The 20386-nt window shown below is 34.9% G+C and overlaps 1 protein-coding gene across 1 annotated transcript in view; it reads left to right on the top strand.

The window, feature by feature from the left end:
* The window catches only part of CPEB3 (cytoplasmic polyadenylation element binding protein 3), a 98291-nt gene extending 78148 nt beyond the window's left edge, over positions 1–20143 (top strand). Inside the window, exons 8-11 of the mRNA XM_082486675.1 lie at positions 8938–9056; positions 10394–10508; positions 13339–13520; positions 16388–20143. Of these exons, the coding sequence (XP_082342801.1) occupies positions 8938–9056; positions 10394–10508; positions 13339–13520; positions 16388–16615 (644 nt within the window). The 3' untranslated portion in view covers positions 16616–20143. The remainder of the gene's footprint in view (positions 1–8937; positions 9057–10393; positions 10509–13338; positions 13521–16387) is intronic.
* Positions 20144–20386: the final 243 nt, after the last annotated feature.

Raw genomic sequence — 20386 nt, 5'->3', positions numbered from 1 at the left:
ATAGTCAACAAATACAAGAAACTTCAGCTACTAGAACCTGAAAACAATCCACATGTGAATGAACATTCAAACCAGTTATTAACCAGCCACTCACCACAGCAGCAACTGACAAATTGACTACTTGAGTAAAAGAAGAAAAGTCAAAACCTAGTACTGAAGCTCTGCATTCTGTCTTAAGAAATGTCTTACAGCTTCAGTTCCTCTCTAAGCACAAGTCACTCACTCTGAGTGCAGATTGTCTCTGCTTACAGGAGAGTTAGCATCATAAATAATCAGGAAATATGTTGCTGATTTAGTCTATGTAAGTGACATTGGGTATCTTCTCTTTTTGATTGAAGTTCTTTACATTGAATGAAGCTCTTGACAATAGTGCCGAGTGTTTTGTTGTATCACAGCTCTAGTAAGTGCTGTTTCCTTTCTTCTTTGAAAATAGATCTTACAAAAAACATATAATTTGAAATGAAAGCCACTTACATGGTAAACCCCAATATCAAATTTTATTAATTAAAACCACCTGACTTCAGCCTGGATATTTGGACCTTTGATTTCTTCCCCTGAGAATCCTTGTGTTGAATTTATTTTACCTCATGCTGACGCTATGCATGACACGGAAGCTAAAATCAAGCAGACGATTTATATTTATCTAGAATTTTTCTATGTTAAAGTTGCTTGGACTAGAATTGGAAATTGGCTTATTTGCAAAGAGTAACAGGTTTTATTCAAACTTGGAAAATGATCTCTTTTCAACCATCTGTTCAGAGTAAAAGCAGCAGCAGCAGACCTGACCCCCTCCAGATGATGACAATGAGCTGCTCTGCCCAAAGCAGTCACCATTTCATATTGCCCTTGAAAACCAAAATTGAAAAATTCACTTCTGAATTTAGTTGCTTTTTTGAATTTCATGCATCCATTTTACGAATGCAAATGCATGTTTTTTCATGCTGCTGACCCAGTAAACTTCACAAAGATAGCTCTTGCCTCATCAAAAATTTAGTCTTTGTCATATGATTAATTCATGTGACTACTCTCATAACTTCAATAAACCAAATTGTATGTTATAGCCTTTCTTTTATGTTTTTATACCCTTTAATTCTGATTTATAGCTGCTATAGATCATGTGGCAGTCTGAAGTTTTAAAATGGCTGTGACCTTTGAAAGGAGAGACAACCCTATAAATTTGCTGTTGCAATGTTTTACACTAGTGTAGGAGTAAAATGCCAGATAAAAAGAGAGGCTTTAGTACGCTTGTAGAATATTCTTTTAGGTGTTTTTTTAAAAAAAAAAAATCAATAAATATGTTTTAGTTTAGTTTTGTTTTGTTTTACTTTCAATGTTGTCTCTTTCAATACAGGTGGGTAGGAGTAATTTTACTACATGACAAACTGAGATGGCATATGTATACTGGGGTTTTTCCCCATAAGCGGTGAAAGTCTTGAAGTAGTGATGACTAGCAAATTCCTTCTGCTTCTTCACATGTTTTGGAATTGAAAAGACTTTATAAATCTTTAGCTGTATATATTTGCTATAGCACTACTGAAATGTCGTCCTTTCTATTCAGCACAGAAGTGCAGAGGACTCATTGGGGCACCTCTCCCATGTCCCACAAATAATGTATGTCCTCATGGAGCAAGTAAACATTCTGTGGGTGGGTTGTTTTTTTTTTTTCTCCATTTAAACTGAATATGTGGGAAAAACTCTCCATAATATTTATGACAACATAGAAGATTTCTAGTTTCTCTGTTATTTGTGATACGGTAAGATCATTTGTAGTAATAGTTAAATGTTAGTTTCCATTCTTTTGATAATCTCATCGATGTAAGCTATTTAATGGAAAAACTGGAATTATGAAGACATGCGATTTATTTTACAGAACCTACTGATACAAAGCCTCAGTTTTTAGCTCTTCCATATGATCTGCATGCTTGCTGACTTTTCTTGATATGCATCCTGGCTTCCATTTAACTATGTGCATTTCACTTAAGTGCTGTTGAGATTCAGGACCCAATTATTCTTCAATGGAGCTGAGGATATGGAGTACATACCTTTAATTAAAACCAAACAAAACCTACCCCAAAACCTGTCTTTAATGTGGCATGTGGGGAATTTCTTACATATCATGCTACTCAGACTTAGTCTGGTACTCATGAAAAACACGTAAAAATGAATAGGAATCTCGCTGTAAGATGCTAAACTGTTCACGTTTCTTCTACACCTTTTCTTTTTTAGAGAAAGGAATCAGCTGACAGGGTCATCCACTGCCATTTAGAATTAGACTGACTAAAAGAAATTCATCTTTGCAGCCCTGACTAATACATAATTTCACTCTTCTGCAGTAGCTAAGTAAGATTACAGCCCTTTCTATTTTGAGGTTTCTTAAGTATTTAAAGCCTTTGATGTTTTTTGAAAATCCAGTCATGTCACTGCAATGTTTAAAAGAAAGTCTGCATTTTTTTAACACCTCAGATTTTTATTTTTCAAAAATGAGTTTCATTTTTAATAGTTGTTTCATCTTTGGATTTACAAATGTGTTTTATTCATGTTCAAAGCATCTTCTAATAAGATTACTAAGGGTGACATTGAGCAATGACCCTTTGCCATCACATTGACTGATTTATAAATTTGGTTCACACTGTTTCTAAATGTTCCTTTGTGGTGGGCTTTTAAAACAAGTTTATTCTAAAAGTTCTAGTAAAAACCACCATAATTCAATTCAAAACTATTTTTAAAAATCCAGAAAAAAAAAAAGTGCTATTTGTATTTCATGAAAAAATTAAGTCTATTTCAGTCTACTTTTTTGAGGTAGTCATCTCAACCATCTAAAAATAAACCCAAAGATGTGAGACTAGAACATTAATTTTCTATGCCAATTTAACTCCATCTTATTTTTTGCATAATAATATGCGGTAGATATATATAGAAAAATATTTTTATAAGATATCTTAGGGGGATGGTAGATTTTATTGTAATTTTGGAGCCTATAAATCATCAGAAAAGACACTGTCTAAACTTTAAAGACAAAATTAAAGAAAATGTGCTTCAAAGGTAGTTTAACTTTTTTTCAAGTGTAAGTAGTCTTTCCATTTTGCATACGAAATGAATACATGTGACTACCCAAAGATTTTTCTGACTTGCTATGCAGTATGTAAAGAGAAGAGAAAGTCCTTCTCTTCATTGTCTTAGTTCTGCCACACAACATCAGTGTTATGAAACTGAAACACATGACCCTTAGAATATGATTTCTATATCTGATTTTGTAAGTGGACTGAATTTTGGAATTGCGGATTCAAGGTCAATTACATAGGAAATCAATAGATGATATACAGACCTCTGACATGGATATTCAAATAATTTTTGACCTTACATATAATTCTTCATTACAATTTGAAAAGGAGCCCTGACTCTAAGAGCCAGAAATAGGTTAATCTTTCCCTATTGGTTATGTAACATTTGAATGCCAAAATGTTGGCTTTGTACCGGAAGATGAAGCTCATGGTCAGTGCATTTGAACAGCAATATATAAATTGCTGTTCTCAAATGCAAGAACTTAAAGAACTTATTAATTATTTTTAGTATTCACAAATTAAGCATAAAATGGTAAACTTCAGTTAATATAAAGAGATGGAACTAATTCACGAATAACTGAAATTTCTGTGAAAAACTTCTGATTTAATTCAATCCACTCTAGACTTCATTACATGAGATCTGCACAGCTACCTCATTAGCACCTTTCTGAAATATTCCTGCATCACCAAGTAACTGGAGACTGTTTAGACAACCTCATAACATTAGTAATTAAACACTTAAACTGAAAGCAGTGTAAAAATTCTAGTATACCAAACTTCTTTTCTACCTTCTCCCATGGGTTACAAAACAGAGTCAATGATTTCATTTAGTCCACTAACCTTTGCGCCTAATGATGGAGCTGTACAAGGAAGGTGTTACTAGGTTTAGAAGAATAAAAGAAAGGTTTTGTTTGTTTGTTTTTTAATATCTTTTATTCATGGATGCTCTGAAATGCAGTCAGTCTTTTCCTGGTGAGTTATGAATGGCATGAAGTGGTATCATCTTTAACTCTGAAAAAAAATTTGGTCTAGACTAGAAGATAGTCGTCTCTGATAAAACTCTACCAGCTATGGCTTGCCAAGTCAAATAGCGTCTACAAGGCCCGTAAGTTTATTTGCTCCCTTGCCTGATATACTTCATACACATTCTGCCCTAATGAAGGTTCACGAGTAGTTCTTTTCACTTTAATTACATTGAGGAAGGATGGGCAGAACATGTGTATGATGCATTTCTAGCTAAAACTGCAATATGATTGCTTGTAATTTGTATCAATGTGTCAGTTTTTAAAAAGTATGAATATCAAGATTCTGCTATTATGAGAAAGGCAGAATAAGCACCTTAATAAGCTTTCCATCTAGCCTGTTATTTGAAGAGATTGCTGAAGCCTTATAACAAAATGTGCTTTCAGTAATACAGAAAGGTTCTCATCATTAGAGAATGTATGCCTATGTTGATATTAACTGAAATAGAGATTTTCCAGACTGTCTAGGCTGGCAAGAAATGCATTTTCCAGATTATAGCAACATTATATGGTAGTTCCAAGTCTGTCTTGCATTTCAAGTGACAACTTTGCTTCAAGCTCGTGGGACACAGCATATATGCCAGCTTTTCCAGTTTGTTCTTAGCGAGTTTAAGTGAAATTAGACCAACTGGGCTAAATTATCCTTTTGTATGGAAATTGTGTCCCTGTTCAGATGTCAGAATGGGACATGTACAAAGGAGCTTACTTCTTTTACTGCTTTCCATCAAATAATGAATCCTTGAGCTCAAGGCAGAGGAGCCCCTAGGCTGTGCTTCAGAATCTGGGGAAAATAATCTCCTTATCTTCCCTCTGCTGTACCCCTTTAAAGGTTGTAGTGACTTTTCTTACAGCAAAATACGTTTTTGCCTTTTTCCAGCAAATTGCAAAGTGCAACGTTTATTGTCAGCACTACAGTGATGTGTTGTACCAACAGCTAAGAAGGAGCTGGATTGTTTCTGCTCTGCGACAAATCCATATATCTGTGTATATAGAATATTCAGCTGTTTTCAGGTACCTTGCTGTTTTCTGGGGCTTCAAATATGTCCCCTGTTTTACTTGCGGATTCTGAGTCAGGAGCTGTCCCTTGAGCCCTCAAACCTTTGTAACATTTGGTCAGGTAAGAAAGGATGACTGCTGAAGTTTGTCTGCAACGTACTACCACAGCATGCTACCAAGATTAGAGGATTAAAATTTTGAAACTCATCAAATCTCTTACTTCTTGAAAAAAAACCCCAAAGCTTTGTCATACGATACCCTTGATGCACAGAGAGAAGAATGTACTGAAGCACGCAATGCTGAAGACTTTGAAGCACCTTTCAGCAATTGCTGAAAAATTCAAGTAAATTCAAGTTATTTAGATTAATACTTTTTTTTTTTTTTTTTTGGAAACTGATCGTCTCATTAATTCTACTTCACCTACTGTCTTTAAACATTAATTAAGTTTCTTTTAAACCTAGAAACCCCTATAATTGACCAATCTAAATGTTAGAAGTCAACTGGCCACACACTAGTCTTTTGGGGATGAGGCTCATCTCTCAATGTGTGTAGTAGAAATAGGAATAGAAATATGCAGTACAACAGGATGTAATGCCTGAAGTAGACGTTTTCAAGAATTCCTTCAGGAAGGAATACTCTTAGAGTTTTATAAAGTTATAGCCAAACTTAGCATTTAAACACAGAAGACAGGGGAAAAAAATAATTACTGTTAATTTACAGATTGGCGTGCTGTTTTTTCTTTAAATTGTAGATGAAGTTATTAAAAAACAGTGGTTTGTACCTGTGCAAAAAGGTTATTTTGTTATTAAATTGCATCTTGTGTGAGACAATTCTTTATGCAATGTCAATTTTGGCATGTGTATTTTCCAATACTGGAATCTGAGTTCAGAGTGCATCTCCTGCTACAGAGTTCTAATCAAATGCAAAGCATCTATGGAAGCAGATATTTGCTTGTACGAACAAGCAAACGCATCTCTCAACAGTGGTACTGTGAGCAAGAGGGTAAGCCTCCAGTAACAGCAATGCCTAGCACTTCCCACTGCTCGCAGGAAGGAGCTGCACCTTTCTGAATTTCAGGTTTTTGCATCCCTATGCACTTCTAGAAAATGAGTATAAATACCTCTAACTTTGGCAGGTATCTTTCTTGTCCATACCAGCTTCTACATGGTCTTTATATTATCTGAACTTCTGTTATTTTGTTATTTTTCACTTCAGTGTAATCCTTGTTAATCTTGAGTATGAAAAGTCCTGGAATAATTGGAATAGATGTGCAGTCACCAGGTTTTGAAGTAATGCTGGACAACATGTCAAGCTAGTCCAGCCTACTTGTTTTTCTAGATTAACAGAAGGCTTGCTGCTGTAAACTGCTTACCTGCCTTTCATCAGGGGCCCCATACAGACTCCGTAGCAGGCAGAAGAATGTGCTACAGTCACAGAGGTCTAGAGAAATGAGGTGTTAACTTAACTAAACTTCATGGCAGATGCTAGGTTAGAAAACTGAATTCTTACTAACTTGGACTGCTCTTGTAATCTAGCAGCCAGAGAGAATTAACAATTATCTGTTTGGTTAATTTTAACTGGTTTGGGAAATTACGATCATACCATTTACTGTACCCCCATAATGGCTGTAAACTCCCAACTACGACAGATGTATCATCTTACTATGACCCAGAAAAACCTGAAAAAGCTTCATAGAACAAAGAAGCATCCCAAGCTGTTGCCCAGATTTTTGTTAAGTAATGAAGCCACAATAAACATTTCCCTATTTTCATTTTCACTTTATGCTAAAGAAATTTCCAATATTTTGCTGGTTTAAGATTATAAAAGCCTGAAATAGACCAAATTCTGTTTTTTAGTATTCTTATTTGGATTTCATAGTATTGGAATGATCTGCACTGCATCTTCTGTGAATTTGTCTCACTAGGCATTCATATAAGGCAAGGATTGGGCTGAACCATGAAGTGTGATCAGTTGGCTTTGGAGGTGTAGTTGCCATGGTAGTCTTTTCCAAGTATCTAGTTTTCTGACTGGGGCATTTTGTAAGGCTGAAAGAACTGCTAAACTAAAGATGCTTTCATTTGTATAAAATTTTTACACTGATTATTGAATATCATCAGAAGGGACGGTATGGAGTGAAGAAGTCGATGGAAAATGAAGCTAAAAGTGATAGTGATTGCAAGCTAATTATTTTCATATTCAGTTAATGTAATCAGTTTTATAAAGTCTAAAACTAAAATATCTTTAGGGGACTGTTTTAAGAGAATTACATTTGCAAGAGAGGAAACTGATGTTTTTACTCAAGAAGTATTTCACTTTTTATTGGCACTGGTATCTTTAATCTACTTTAATCTACAGCTCTAGGTACGCATGCTCCTTGTTTGCTAGCAAGAATGATGATCAAACTATTGTTTTCTTGGGAAAGTCAGTATTTCTAGATGCATTCTGGGCTATAACTATGTTGTTAACAGCTGCACAGAATTTCATACTCTTTGAGAAGTCACACAGGACTAGAAATAGTAGGGTAAGAGGTAATTTGGTAGATAATAACTCTACAGAGGAAAACACTTTTTCAGTGCCTATCTTAATTTTTTTTCGTTATAGATCAGTCATGTAGTATTTATCTAAAAGGACATGCCAAATAGCATTCACTGAATAGTCAGTGCAAAATTACAGTGCGTCACTACTATATTAATAGCAAATATAAAGTGTAAAGCTATATCAAAGGTTGTCATAGTTTAAATATGGTGTATCATCATGTAGGCGCTTAGTTTGTGTCAAGACTCTTAGGCAGAGAAAATCTAGCAATCCCTGCTTAACTCTAGCTGCCTCTAATTGCTGCAGGTTTTCTGAAAAGAGGTAGCCTGTAAGACACACAAGTGCCAAATTATAAAATTCAAAGCCAACATGTTCACATTCAGTGAGAAAACTGAGTTGTACTGATTACAGAGCAAAAGAGCAACGCGTGCTCGATAGAAAGTTCTCTTAACTGAGTAGCTGTATTCAAGTCTAGCAGCCAGTCTTTAGATGGTTTTGCTTAGCGTAGAGTGCATTGTGTCAGTTTCACTTCTGAGGCAGCAAAAGCATGGACTGCTTGCCTCAAATCTTCCTTTAAATATAACAACATTAAGTAAAACTGAAGAATCCTTTCTTGCCAGCTGCATTCAGAAGAGCACTGAATGCCACACACGCTTAGTTTTACTGGCTGATTTAAAGTCCTAAATCACTTGGAGCAATTTTTATTGCACTTTATTCTTTCTTTCTTTCTTTTAAACTGCTTTATTTAAATATAAATAACAACAGCAGGTCTTTGACTCATACTAAAACACAACGCATGCCATTCTTTTTTGCTCATGCTTATTGTTTTTAGGTGAGCATTTTTCTCATATTTAAGTATGTGAGCATAGAAGTCTATTTATCTGTCTACCTGTCCACTTCTTTGAGCCTTTCTTCTAATATTTATTCATTGTATACAGTAACTAGAAACTTGGTGCCTGTCACATCAGCAGATACCAGTGATAAATAGCTCAGATACAATTGTTGGATAAGAAGAAACGCTTATTCACCAGCTTATATTCTCACTGCTAAAAATCATTAATTAATCAAATACACATACTCATATGCAGCAAAACACTGTCGCCTCCATTCCAAAAATCAATACTGTATGAGGGTATGATCCATTCAGCGAATTTAATTTATGAAAACACAAACATTTATTAAATTTATGTTAGTTTAACAGCCATAACAGTTATTTGTAATTTGTGTATCTTATTCACTTCTTGGGTTTGTTTTCTTTATTAAAAAAATGCTTCATAAATTAATCCATTCTTTTTCTTTCTTGTGCCTTTATCCTTTCCAAGGTTATGCCTTTCTGCTGTTCCAGGAAGAAAGCTCTGTACAAGCTCTGATAGATGCCTGTCTGGAAGAAGATGGGAAACTTTACTTGTGTGTGTCAAGTCCCACAATCAAGGATAAACCAGTAAGTAGCTTATGCCATGACACTTATGCTGGTTGCTAAGCCATTTGCTGTTAGTCTTTTCAGTTAAAAAATAAATAAAGAAATACAGTTGATTGACTTATCCATTTCCTGTTGCTGTCCTTGCTGTTACATTGATTTGACTTTCTCTATCAACATAACATGGTTTTAACATTTGCTTCTTTTTGATAAATGTCATGTTCAATTAACTTTTATATTTGGTACTTTTGGTGTCTCACAGGAGTATGCATCCTTTTACAATGTTAGCTGTAAACCAATCAGATTATAATTTTTCCTCTGTTTTTTTTTCCTCCTTTCCTTTTTGAAAGAAAAGAAAGCCTTATGTAATGAAATGAAGAAACTTAACCACCACCCCACCCCCCCCAATTAAAATCCAGGTAGCTTGAAATATCCCCTGTATTTTATTAGGCTTCTTATTTATTATTTTTTTCTGCATGCAATAGCTAATCAATTTATAATTTAAGTCTCATTTACCTTATGTAGACTGCAGGGTAAAAACAAGTAATGCAGACAGCTATAGCAAAATAGAAGACATACACTCTTAACCTGTTTCTATTGTTCACATCTCTAACATTTTTGAATGTTAGTCTCTTTTGTGGCTATGGATACATACAGATTAGATGAAAACTACAGACAAATCTGATTAGATAAAAAGTGTGCTGCCTTTTAAAAACCCTGTTAAAAAGCTTGCACAGCTAGATAAACAGCCCAAATATTACAGCACAGTGAGCATGCTTATGTGATTTCTAGGATCAAGAAATGAACAGCTTTATCCAAATAACTTCTGAGCACTTTTTTTTTTTGTGTAATTTAAAGATTTCTTATCAACTGTGTTGCTTGCTGCTTAACAGAAGTGAGCATTCACACGTTATAAAAGCTCTTTTTGTATCCAAGCACAGAAATTAATTTCATCTCCACTCCTCTCAGTGCTTTAAAATTTGTGGATCACTGTATGTGATTTCAGGAAAGTCAGAAGCCCAAACTGCAACTGTAATTGCACATACATGGTAAAATGTTCTGAAAGTCCTTTCACAGATTTCTTATTATAATGGCAACCAGGGGCAGGGAATTAATAAGGAAGGAGTTTGCTATGATGAAATTTAACTCAAGCCTGGCCTCTAGAGGTGATAAACTAATGGTCCACTTTCTTTCAAACACTTAGATAAGCTACGTTCTCAAATCGTTTTGGTGCTTATACAACCGATTTACTGCTTTTGCTATGTTAAAATTATATTTTTGACTATAGAAAGATTTGGCAGTTTTTTCTTAATTTTAATTGAATTGTCAAGTTCCTCTACTAAAAACAATCCTTAATACAGGTCCAAATTCGACCTTGGAACCTAAGTGACAGCGACTTTGTAATGGATGGGTCTCAGCCTTTGGATCCAAGAAAAACTATTTTTGTTGGAGGAGTTCCACGGCCCCTCCGAGCTGGTGAGTAGAAGGAAAATGTGGGTCATGTAGTAGGGGGTTCCAGATTGAGCAGAAAAAATGAGAAAATATATACAGTAAAAGAGCAGAAAATATACCCTGTTTTTTCCAAAGATCATAGCTCCCTTTCTAAGTGTCTTCCTGTCTACAAAATACAAACTGTGAACATTTTTTATCTTTTAAATAGGTTAATTAGGATTTTCAGTAGAAACAGTTTTTTGCAAGTTTGCATAATATCCTAGAACTTGGCTGATTTTTTGTAATTATATACCATCCTAATCTTAACTCTGATTTGCTTGCTGTGATGCAAACAAGTTCCCCTTTGCTTTGACTAGAAGACAAACCTTCTCCCAGCCCCTTTCCAAACCAATTCCAACTGCAGCTCTATGATTTCTCTTTCCCTTTTTCCCATCCCTAACCCTAATTTTCCCATGGAGCTATAGAAAAATTTCTCCCGACCCAGGTCTCTTGGTGGCCCCCCTCTGTATTGAGGATCACTTTCCAGACCTACTCCTAATGTAGCTCTTTTTCTTGATCTTTTTTCTTCACTCGTAACTCTCTTCACTTTCATTTGCAGAGCCATAGACAAGACTCCTTAGCCTTTGGCCAGAGGAAAGATTTATCCCAGCCCAGATCTCCTGGCAGCCCCCACTTTGTTTTGAAGGCCCCTTTTCAGCACCACTCCCAACTGTAGCTCGACACTCTTTTCTATCTTCCTAACACTTATATTCGGTGAGCCAATGACAAGGTCACGAAGCAAGTTGAAACATTTCTCCTAGCTAGGTCTTTTGGCAGCCCTCACTTTGTTTAGTAGACCCTCTCCATCCTCACTCCAAGTCAGCTGCGTGGTTTCTCTTTTTCATCTTCTCAACCCTAATCCCAGTTTTCCAGGGTGGTGGTAGACAAGGCCCCTCAGTCATTGTCTCAAAGAAAGACTTCTGGATCAGGTTTCCTGGTAGCCCTCACTTTCCAACCCACTAGAACTTCAGCTCCTCACTTTATCTTTCTCCTAATCCTAATTCTTTTGGGAGGCTGTACACAAGGTCCCCCAGCCATTGCTGACAGTAAGATTTCTCCCAGCCCAGGTTTCTTGGGAGCTTTCGCTTTCCTCACCATTTTAAAATAAGGCATAATTGTAAGACGGTAATTATGTAAATAGTAACAATTAAACATTACCTCATTTCTAATTCTAGCCTTTATAAACTGTATGTCATTTGGCCTGTCACAGATTACATTGGAAATGCATTATATTTGAAAACTGATGCCTTTAAAGAGTTAATTTTTCAAAGCAGGCAAAGAGTGTCCAGTTTTTATTGTTTGCAACGTTAAAGATCTGATACAGAAGTTTTCCTAAGATGTCTGAACACTGCATGGTTTCCTTGGAGTCCAATATATTCTTTGTCTATTGGCAAGAGTAACTTCCTGGAACTACTATTGTAAATGTTTTTAAGCACCGCTGATGTTTACTCTCTACTGTCACTTTCTGAGATCGTTACCCAAATGATGATTCCAAACCATTAGAAAGCAGAAGAATCTACTAGTTGCTACATTATGCTGACAGTTTTCCCTTACTGTTTGGAGCAAGAGTATTATCTTATTTGGTAGAATGAGTGAGACATTGGTTTGCTTGCTGCAAATGGACAAGTTAGCATATGGTCAGGGGTTAACAAATACACATACACAATTTAAAAATTGTCTCTATTCTATAGATAATTAACTAGTGAGAATTTCATGAGAACTACAAGGATTTAAATATTTAGTATATCTTTTTCATTTTATCTTGGATAGCTAAATTTTAACTTGCTACTGAAAGTGTTTTCAGACATTAGCATAAAAAATGATTGACTTGTCAGAGCCTGTACGGTCCCAGTATCTTGCTCTGTGAGGATCTGTCCCTCATCCATCTGACAAATTCATTTGCCTGTCGACTTTTACAGAGAACTTGGCTCAGTGACCATACACCTTTGCACAGTCTCCCAGCCTCTTCTCCACTTCCTTCAGCCTCTTCTCCACTTCCTTCAGCCTCTTCTCCACTTCCTTCAGCCTCTTCTCCACTTCCTTCAGCCTCTTCTCCACTTCCTTCAGCCTCTTCTCCACTTCCTTCAGCCTCTTCTCCACTTCCTTCAGCCTCTTCTCCACTTCCTTCAGTCATGCGCTCAGCCTGTCTTATTTTATGAATGATATTTATAACTTCTTTAGAATTATTCTTAGTGTCAGAAAAAGCAACAAACCATTTAAAAAGATTCACAATCAAGTTAATGTTCAACAAAAATACTAAGCTATGGTATACCCAAAATGTAGGCTTTAATTCATTTTGGGTATACCCAAAAATGTAATTACATACATAATGCTTTAAGTGTAATGACTTCTGATGTTTCACAAAATTTTGTTTCAAATGTAAAACACTTCCTTAACGTCTTTTCAAACTTAGTACTTAGGGCAAAATATCAGGTTCTAAATAACAGGCATATCTTTAAGTGATCTTATATGTGAATTAGCATTAACAAGCCTGGCTGGAGTTTAGAGTGATCCCGAATACCTAATTCCAAACACCACAGTTTTAATTTACAATATGATATATTCTAAAACAGTTGACCTGATTATCTTTAGTCATACCAAGTTTCTTTTTACGGATTCTGGTTTTTGCCCTTATATTTTACTATAATTCATGTACGGTTGATTCAATCTGTTAAAACCAATGTTTGGGTCTGCTATTTCAGACTTTGGAAGACAAGTACGCTAAGGTAAATAGTGCTTTGTTAAATGCAACAAACGAAATGCAACACTATTATTTCTGTTAAGTCTATATTATTTAACTATTGACTTCTTGCAGTTGAATTGGCAATGATTATGGACCGTTTATATGGAGGTGTCTGCTATGCTGGCATTGATACAGACCCAGAGTTGAAGTATCCGAAAGGGGCTGGCAGAGTGGCTTTCTCCAATCAGCAGAGCTATATTGCTGCTATCAGTGCTCGCTTTGTCCAGCTCCAACATAACGACATTGATAAACGGGTAAGTCAAATAGCATGGGCCAGGATGGTTGTTACTCACAAAACTGTACAGCAATTAAGAACAACCTCATATTAATATTATGTTGGAGAACACTGTAACCTCTGTTCTTCACATGACATTTGTTAATTATTTAAAAGTGTATTTAAGCAGCTAAAGCAGAGTGGAAAAAATATCTTAAGCATCTTAAATAACTGTTTAGCACTAAAACCAGAAAATAGTTGGTTGTAAGCTCGTTTGGTTTTGGTTTTGTTTTGAGTTCAACTTGAGGTCAAATACCGTAGAATTTCCCAGCTTCTTTCTCCTCCTTTAGATGTTTGCTCATTGTGCATCAACAGCTTTTAGGTAGTAGCTACGAATATAGCTTCTGGCATTTCTGGTATTATTAGGCAACATTTTCTCTTGGCAATGTACTTCTAGACTTGAGGTTCCTAAAACACAGGCTTATCCTAAGTATAATAGGTGATGCTGACTTCAAAAGTCTTGAGAATTATTTAACCCAAACCAAATGCCAATAGATGCTTGATAGGCAAAAGGGGGGAAAATGAGATGGTTTTATTCAGTCCGTATGAAATCCTGGTTTCCAAAGGGCTCTTCAAGTATAGACTGAAGTTAAAGTATTTGCTGAAATCCAGGTTGAATACATTAAAAGAAAACATTACTTAATTTCCAAGATTTTTTTTCCCTTTAGACCTCTTCACCTCTTGATTACATATACAAATAATACCTTCTTTTGATGACTTGGCATTTAGGATTATTGAAAAGAACATACAGCATGCGCTGCTGCTATGTATTTTTACAATAGGGATGGCTTGTTTTCTACTTAATCTAATATCAATTGTTTCTTAAGAAGTCAGCTTGACAGGTATTGGGTGTGTCTGCTGTGCAGTATACATATAAAACCACACAGCTGCAAAGTCCAAGCTATTTTTAGTTTCTCTTTAAAAATCTGAATTGAACTTTATGTCAGATTAGATGAGGTCATGGAATTGTAAGTCCTCAAACTATTTTTCTATGGTGCTGCTATATACCTCATGATTTTAACTAAGACAAGGCTGTTAAATGTTTCTTGTCCATTGAATTCTGAAAAATTTTACAGAGACTAAGATTATTAGTTTTTGACTCTTAATCACAGTGTTGAACCCTTTGAGATTTATATATCACCCATGCTTAAAAACTTGGGGTTTTTTCTAAGCTTTAGGATAGAGCCACAAATGATGCTAGCTGGTAGTTTTTTCCATCAATCAGTAATTTTCACAGTTGGTCGACTGATAATTTAAATTTAATTATCTGTTTTTCAATTATCTGTTTTTCAAATAAGTTTATCTGTGAGTTCGAAGAAGTATGAAGTTTCTTAATTAGTCCTTAAATATTAGTTTTTAAATCTAATAGATTGAAATCCCTGAATTGTACAGCATACATTCTTAAAATTATTTCACTAGTAAGCAAAACAAGAAAAGGAGTCAAAGAATCTATTTCAGACCTTCACAATACATGCTTTGGAAATGTGAGTAGGTAGGGATCTAGAGGGATCTAGGGATCTAGACATTGGACCTGCTTTCTTCCAATTTCTTTTGAGACAATACTGTTTTATTTCACATGATGCTTCTAATTTTAGGGCATGTGATATGCAAAATGGCAGTTATTCAGACTTGTTCCATGCAATACTAGTAGTACAGTGTAATTTTAAAAAAAATTAAATTGGCAGTTCTAGCTGTTCCACAGGCAAGAAGTATAATTCACTACATAAGCTTTACTTCAAATGAGTAACAATTGCTAAAATGTGATCAGGATAAGCTGAAGTAAATTCAGCATAAAGCTTTTTGGTATAATATGTTTCTTGATTTTCAACTTAATATTTCATTCTGTCTTTCTTTAATACTATATGTATTTAAGCGTAGTTACTGGAGTCAAGTTTTCCTTGCAATATACAAATTTTGCCAGACTAGCACTTGTTCAGTTATAGCAAAATTATTTATAGAAAAAATTTGAAATATACATAATTTTATTATCTCTTTTAATGCAGTGTACTGTGTAGACTTAACAGGCACAGGAGCAAACTTGCATGTTGTCGACTTCTGTAATGGTGTTATTGCAAGTGCCTAGTCATGCATCAAAATACTGCTCCGTTTGGCACAAGTGCTTTAAAAACAAAAAGAATTCGAGTCCCAAGATGTTTACAACTGAGTGTAGGACAAAAGTCAGCAGCTCTCCAGCCTATTTGTGATGGCAAGGCAATAGTTGGAACAAGAGTGAAATCTTACTACATTTCTAGAGCTAAAAATATTTGGATAGTGATTTTTGCCAGCATAAGGCAGAGCATTTAATACAAGTGCATTTAGTCTTGTTTAATTTAAATCTCCTCTTCATTTATTAGTCTGGCCCCGCATTTTGCAGTTCATGAAAAACAAAGAAACAAACAAACAAAAAAAACTGTCTGGAAAAAAACCTCTGCAACTCACCAGACCTCTGAAGTTTAGAAATATAAGTTTAGTCTTTACAATTTTTCTCCCTAAATGCTGCTCTCATGCCCTGCCCCCGTAAAAACTGTATTCAGAGTTGGAGGTTTCTTAGACAGCAGCAAAATCCTTGGGGATGCTATTTTTACTGCACTTCCATCTTAGTACTTTCACATACCTAACTTTTCCAAGAAATGTTGAATAGTTACCAAAGCACAGCTTGCTTTCTTGAGATTTTTCTGACAGGTAAAGTGGTTGGTAGGAAAATTTGGCTACCAACCGCTTTGGGTTAATCCAACGTCAGATGAAAATCTTCAGTAGAGTCAAAAGAATTAAAATACTATTCCTTCTGTTTGTACTTAGCAAAACTACGTAGTCTTCTTACAGTTATTTCTTTTCTTCCTGGTGCAGGTGGAAGTGAAGCCATATGTGCTGGATGATCAGATGTGTGATGAATGCCAGGGCACTCGCTGTGGTGGAAAATTTGCTCCATTCTTTTGTGCCAATGTTACCTGTTTGCAGTATTACTGTGAATACTGCTGGGCAAGCATACATTCTCGTGCTGGGCGAGAGTTCCACAAACCACTGGTAAAGGAGGGAGGTGACCGGCCCCGCCACGTCCCATTCCGCTGGAGCTGAACCCCAGGCCTCACCCAGCAACAAGTACTGGAGTAGATAAAATTGAGTGAAAAGAGAGCGCTGCCTCAGGGCCTAGTGTTCTGGAAATCTGTGCATTCGTCCTCGACTTTAATGAAGATATGGGTCTTTTTATTACTATTATTATTATTTACAGTCACATTACTGAACTCAGTGTCCAGTATAATACAAACCGGCAGAGTGTAACTGTACTGATTTTGCACTTTGATTCACACAAACATCTGCTTGGTACCTTAATTTCCTACACAAGACTTGTCACTAGTGACATTATGTAGACTGCCATTCTCATCAGCCTTCACTGGGTTGATGTGTATGTGATGAAGATTTTTTTATTATAATTATTTTTATTTTTAAACTGGAGCATGCACTTATTTTCAGAAATTTAGACTTGCCCCTAGCAGATGACTTACCAAAGGTAATATTCACAAGTAGGTGGCAGATGTAGCAAAAACTTAAACAGATATTCAGCAATCGTTACTTTGGGTCATTTAGAGTAGTAATAACCCTTAAAGAAAATAAGCCTTTAGTTGCTCACCATTTTGACTTGTAAGGATGATACCTCATAAGCTGGATCAGACTTTTTCCTTTTGTTTTGCTGAGGGTTTTTTGTTTGTTTGTTTTGGTTTTGGTTTTTCTGTTTTGTTTTGTTGGTTTGTTTGGGTTTTGTTTTTTTTTTTTTTTTGTTAGGTCTCTTAGTGTTATGTAAATGTATGCTGCAATAGCTTTTGCTGCTATTAAAATGGTATTACTAATACCATAATACTCTATTCAGGCTAGGGTATCAATTAAAAAATGAATATGTGATTAAAATAGTGATGGCTGCTGAAAGGAGATCAGTATAGCATACAGAAAAGCTTCCAAGGAAGGTCAATATTTTTGACTGCATGTTTACTTAATCAGGTTGCTGCATGCAATAAATTTTATATGTCTAATATAAAACCTGCCCACAATGCACAAATTATGAATCTATGTAGGCTACAAAATACTCAGTAACAAAAAAAATTGATTACTGACTGGAGGAAGGCATGCCTCTAAATGTAATGCTTCTGAAATTAGGATCAGCCCATTACAGAATGACCTATATTACAACAAATATAAAAACTAGCTGTAGGATATTCTTAAAACAAATTTGTGGATGGTAGATGAAGTACTTTGCGGTGCTCTGTTATATATCGTGCAATTTATTTTATATAGTAAAGTGATTATGTCTAGTACTGTGATCAAACTTAACTGTTAAAGCCTCTGTATCCAACATTAACACATTTTTGACAGTTCATAACAGGTACATAAACAGAAATGAGCTCTTAGTTACAATCTCTCTCTTAATGCTTGCATCATTTACGTAGCTGCAGACCTTGTCCAGAAAACCAAAGAGCTCATGCTAGCATACATACACTACCGATTAGATAGTCTGTCAAACTAATAAACTAGGCACATTTAAAAAAGGTAGGAAAAAAAGTGGTGCTAAAGAAATGTCTGCGCATAAAAGTAATGTGAGATGTCTGCTCTGTGGATGTGGCGTTATCTCTCTAATCCCTGGATGTATCCTGTGAAGCTTGAATCCAATTAAGACCTGCTAACACAGTGGACATTTTTTTAGCATGAACTATGGGGCTGCAGATAGCATATAACTATAAACACACTTGGTATACTAATGATTGTGAGAATGTGTACACTATTTTTTTCTTTTTCCTCCTTTGTTTTTGCAGTTCTGGGGACAATCTGACTGGATATGACACCGCATAGTAGATTTTAAGTGTTCTGGGTTTTGTTTGTTGTGATGTCCTTGTTTGTGTCTAATTTAGTAAGTTGTTTTTCCCAATGTTTAGTTGCGAGTATTGGCTCTGAAAGGATTTTTTCTGTTTTTGGAAAAAAAAAAAAGAAAAAATAGTTTTTTACTGGTTTAAAACGCTTATTATAATTATCCCTTTTGAAGTCACTTCTGGGCATTTTTGTGATATTGCTTTTCCCAGCCCAGGTGTCTTTTCTGTTTTTTTTTCATCTGTACAAGACATTTTGTTATGCACTACTTTTTGTATCTAGACAGTTTTCAACAGTCGGCTGATGATTTTTTTTAAAGAAAAAGGCATGCTTTCTGACTGACATGATCTTTTGCAATACCTCAATTTTGAAATATAGGAAAGAAAATGATATTTTCTAAGTAAGTTTATTCAGAAAAATATATATTAATTTAATTCTGCAAGAAAAATGATTTAACAGATGGGTAACTTTATTTTTTTCATGCTTATTTGAGTTTTTTTGAAAATGAAGAAGTTAGAGCTTTATAACTGTAATATTAAAGATCATAGCTAACCTACAGAAATCTACCTAATTATGTGAAAGAAGTAAACCTTTTTAAAGAAATACCCCTCTTTCATGTAGAAAAATACCCCCAGAGAGAAAGAGAGAGAGAGAGAGAGAAGCTGGAAAACGTACAACACAGCATAATGTTGGATTAAATCTAAAACAATCATCATAAAGAACAGGTGTAAACACAAACTCCATTTGGTGCTGAAAGTTGTGAACAGAAGGAGAAAAAATATTTTCCCTTAATTTGTATATTTATAATCAAGTGTGATTATGCACGACTGACCAGAATTGTGAGAGTTCTTCTGTTTGTATTTTTTTAAAGAGAACTTTTTTTAGTTTATTAAATTATGACATGCTCCCTTTTGTTTTGTAAATGAATGTGCCCCAAGTTGTTAATATGTTATATTAAAAGAGGGTCCTTCAAAAAAAGTTATTTTTTAAAATATGGAGTTCTGAACTGCAACTTGACTAAGAAGCCCCTGGGTACAACAGGTCCTATTGTGGCCTTTTCTGATGTGAGACTTGAACTAGTCGATTTTTTTGAAGGCTAACCTAACCTCGACTATTTGTTGTTATGTGCAATACTGTTTGTACTGTTTGTATAAAAAAAAAGAAAAATGAAAAGAAAAAAGGCATAAATCTTTATTGCAGATTTATTTTCATTGCAGACTTTAGACATTGTGATTCACTAAAATCATTTTTCTACTGTCAAATATGTACCTTTTCTTCATGCTGGTATTTTTTCAATAGTAATGTAGCCTTTGTACTGAGACAAATTTTCATTGTTATTTTTAGAAAGATTTTTTGCTAAGAAAAAAATTAAACATATTTACATATTTTTCATTTTTATTTCGTATTTTCTTTAAGGAGTGCTTTCTCAACCATTAATATAGTTGTTTCTGGGAGAGACTTTCATATCTGGTCAATGTCATTAATATTATTTTGTATTTTTACTTGGAATAAATTAATTTTATGATGCTAATTCTTTAAAAGTTTATTTTTTTCATTTTCAGTTATTTTTGAAGCTAAATCTTTGTAATATTGTTACTAAAGTGTCTAGTTTTTTGAAATGCAAAGCTTTATGTATTAACTTGCTGATGTGGTTTACAATAGTGTGGCAATGATGAAAATGGTTGGTTATGTAAAGTGATTGGAAAATTGTAACAAAGAATTGGGCAATAAAATGACAGAATGAAGCAGAAAAAATGTGATATTTTGAAAAGCCTTTTCCTTTATCAAAATGATTTAGGGAGATAATAGGGATGTCACAGTACCAGTTCGCTGTCTAGATTTATACACCACCAGTGTTGATGAAATACTATTGCCGTTATAAGGAACTAAATCTATTGAAATGATGGGGTTTTGACCCTGCCCATTCAGCATAATGCTCCATTACTTTTCTCATCATGAACTCGATAAACTCTTTTCAATAGGCTTAGATTG

This window comes from Vanellus vanellus (genome assembly GCF_965231255.1).
Source record: "Vanellus vanellus genome assembly, chromosome: 7".
In the NCBI taxonomy this organism is placed as follows: domain Eukaryota; kingdom Metazoa; phylum Chordata; class Aves; order Charadriiformes; family Charadriidae; genus Vanellus; species Vanellus vanellus.
Note: the sequence above shows the minus strand (reverse complement) of the source record. Positions and strands in the feature narration are given on the sequence as shown.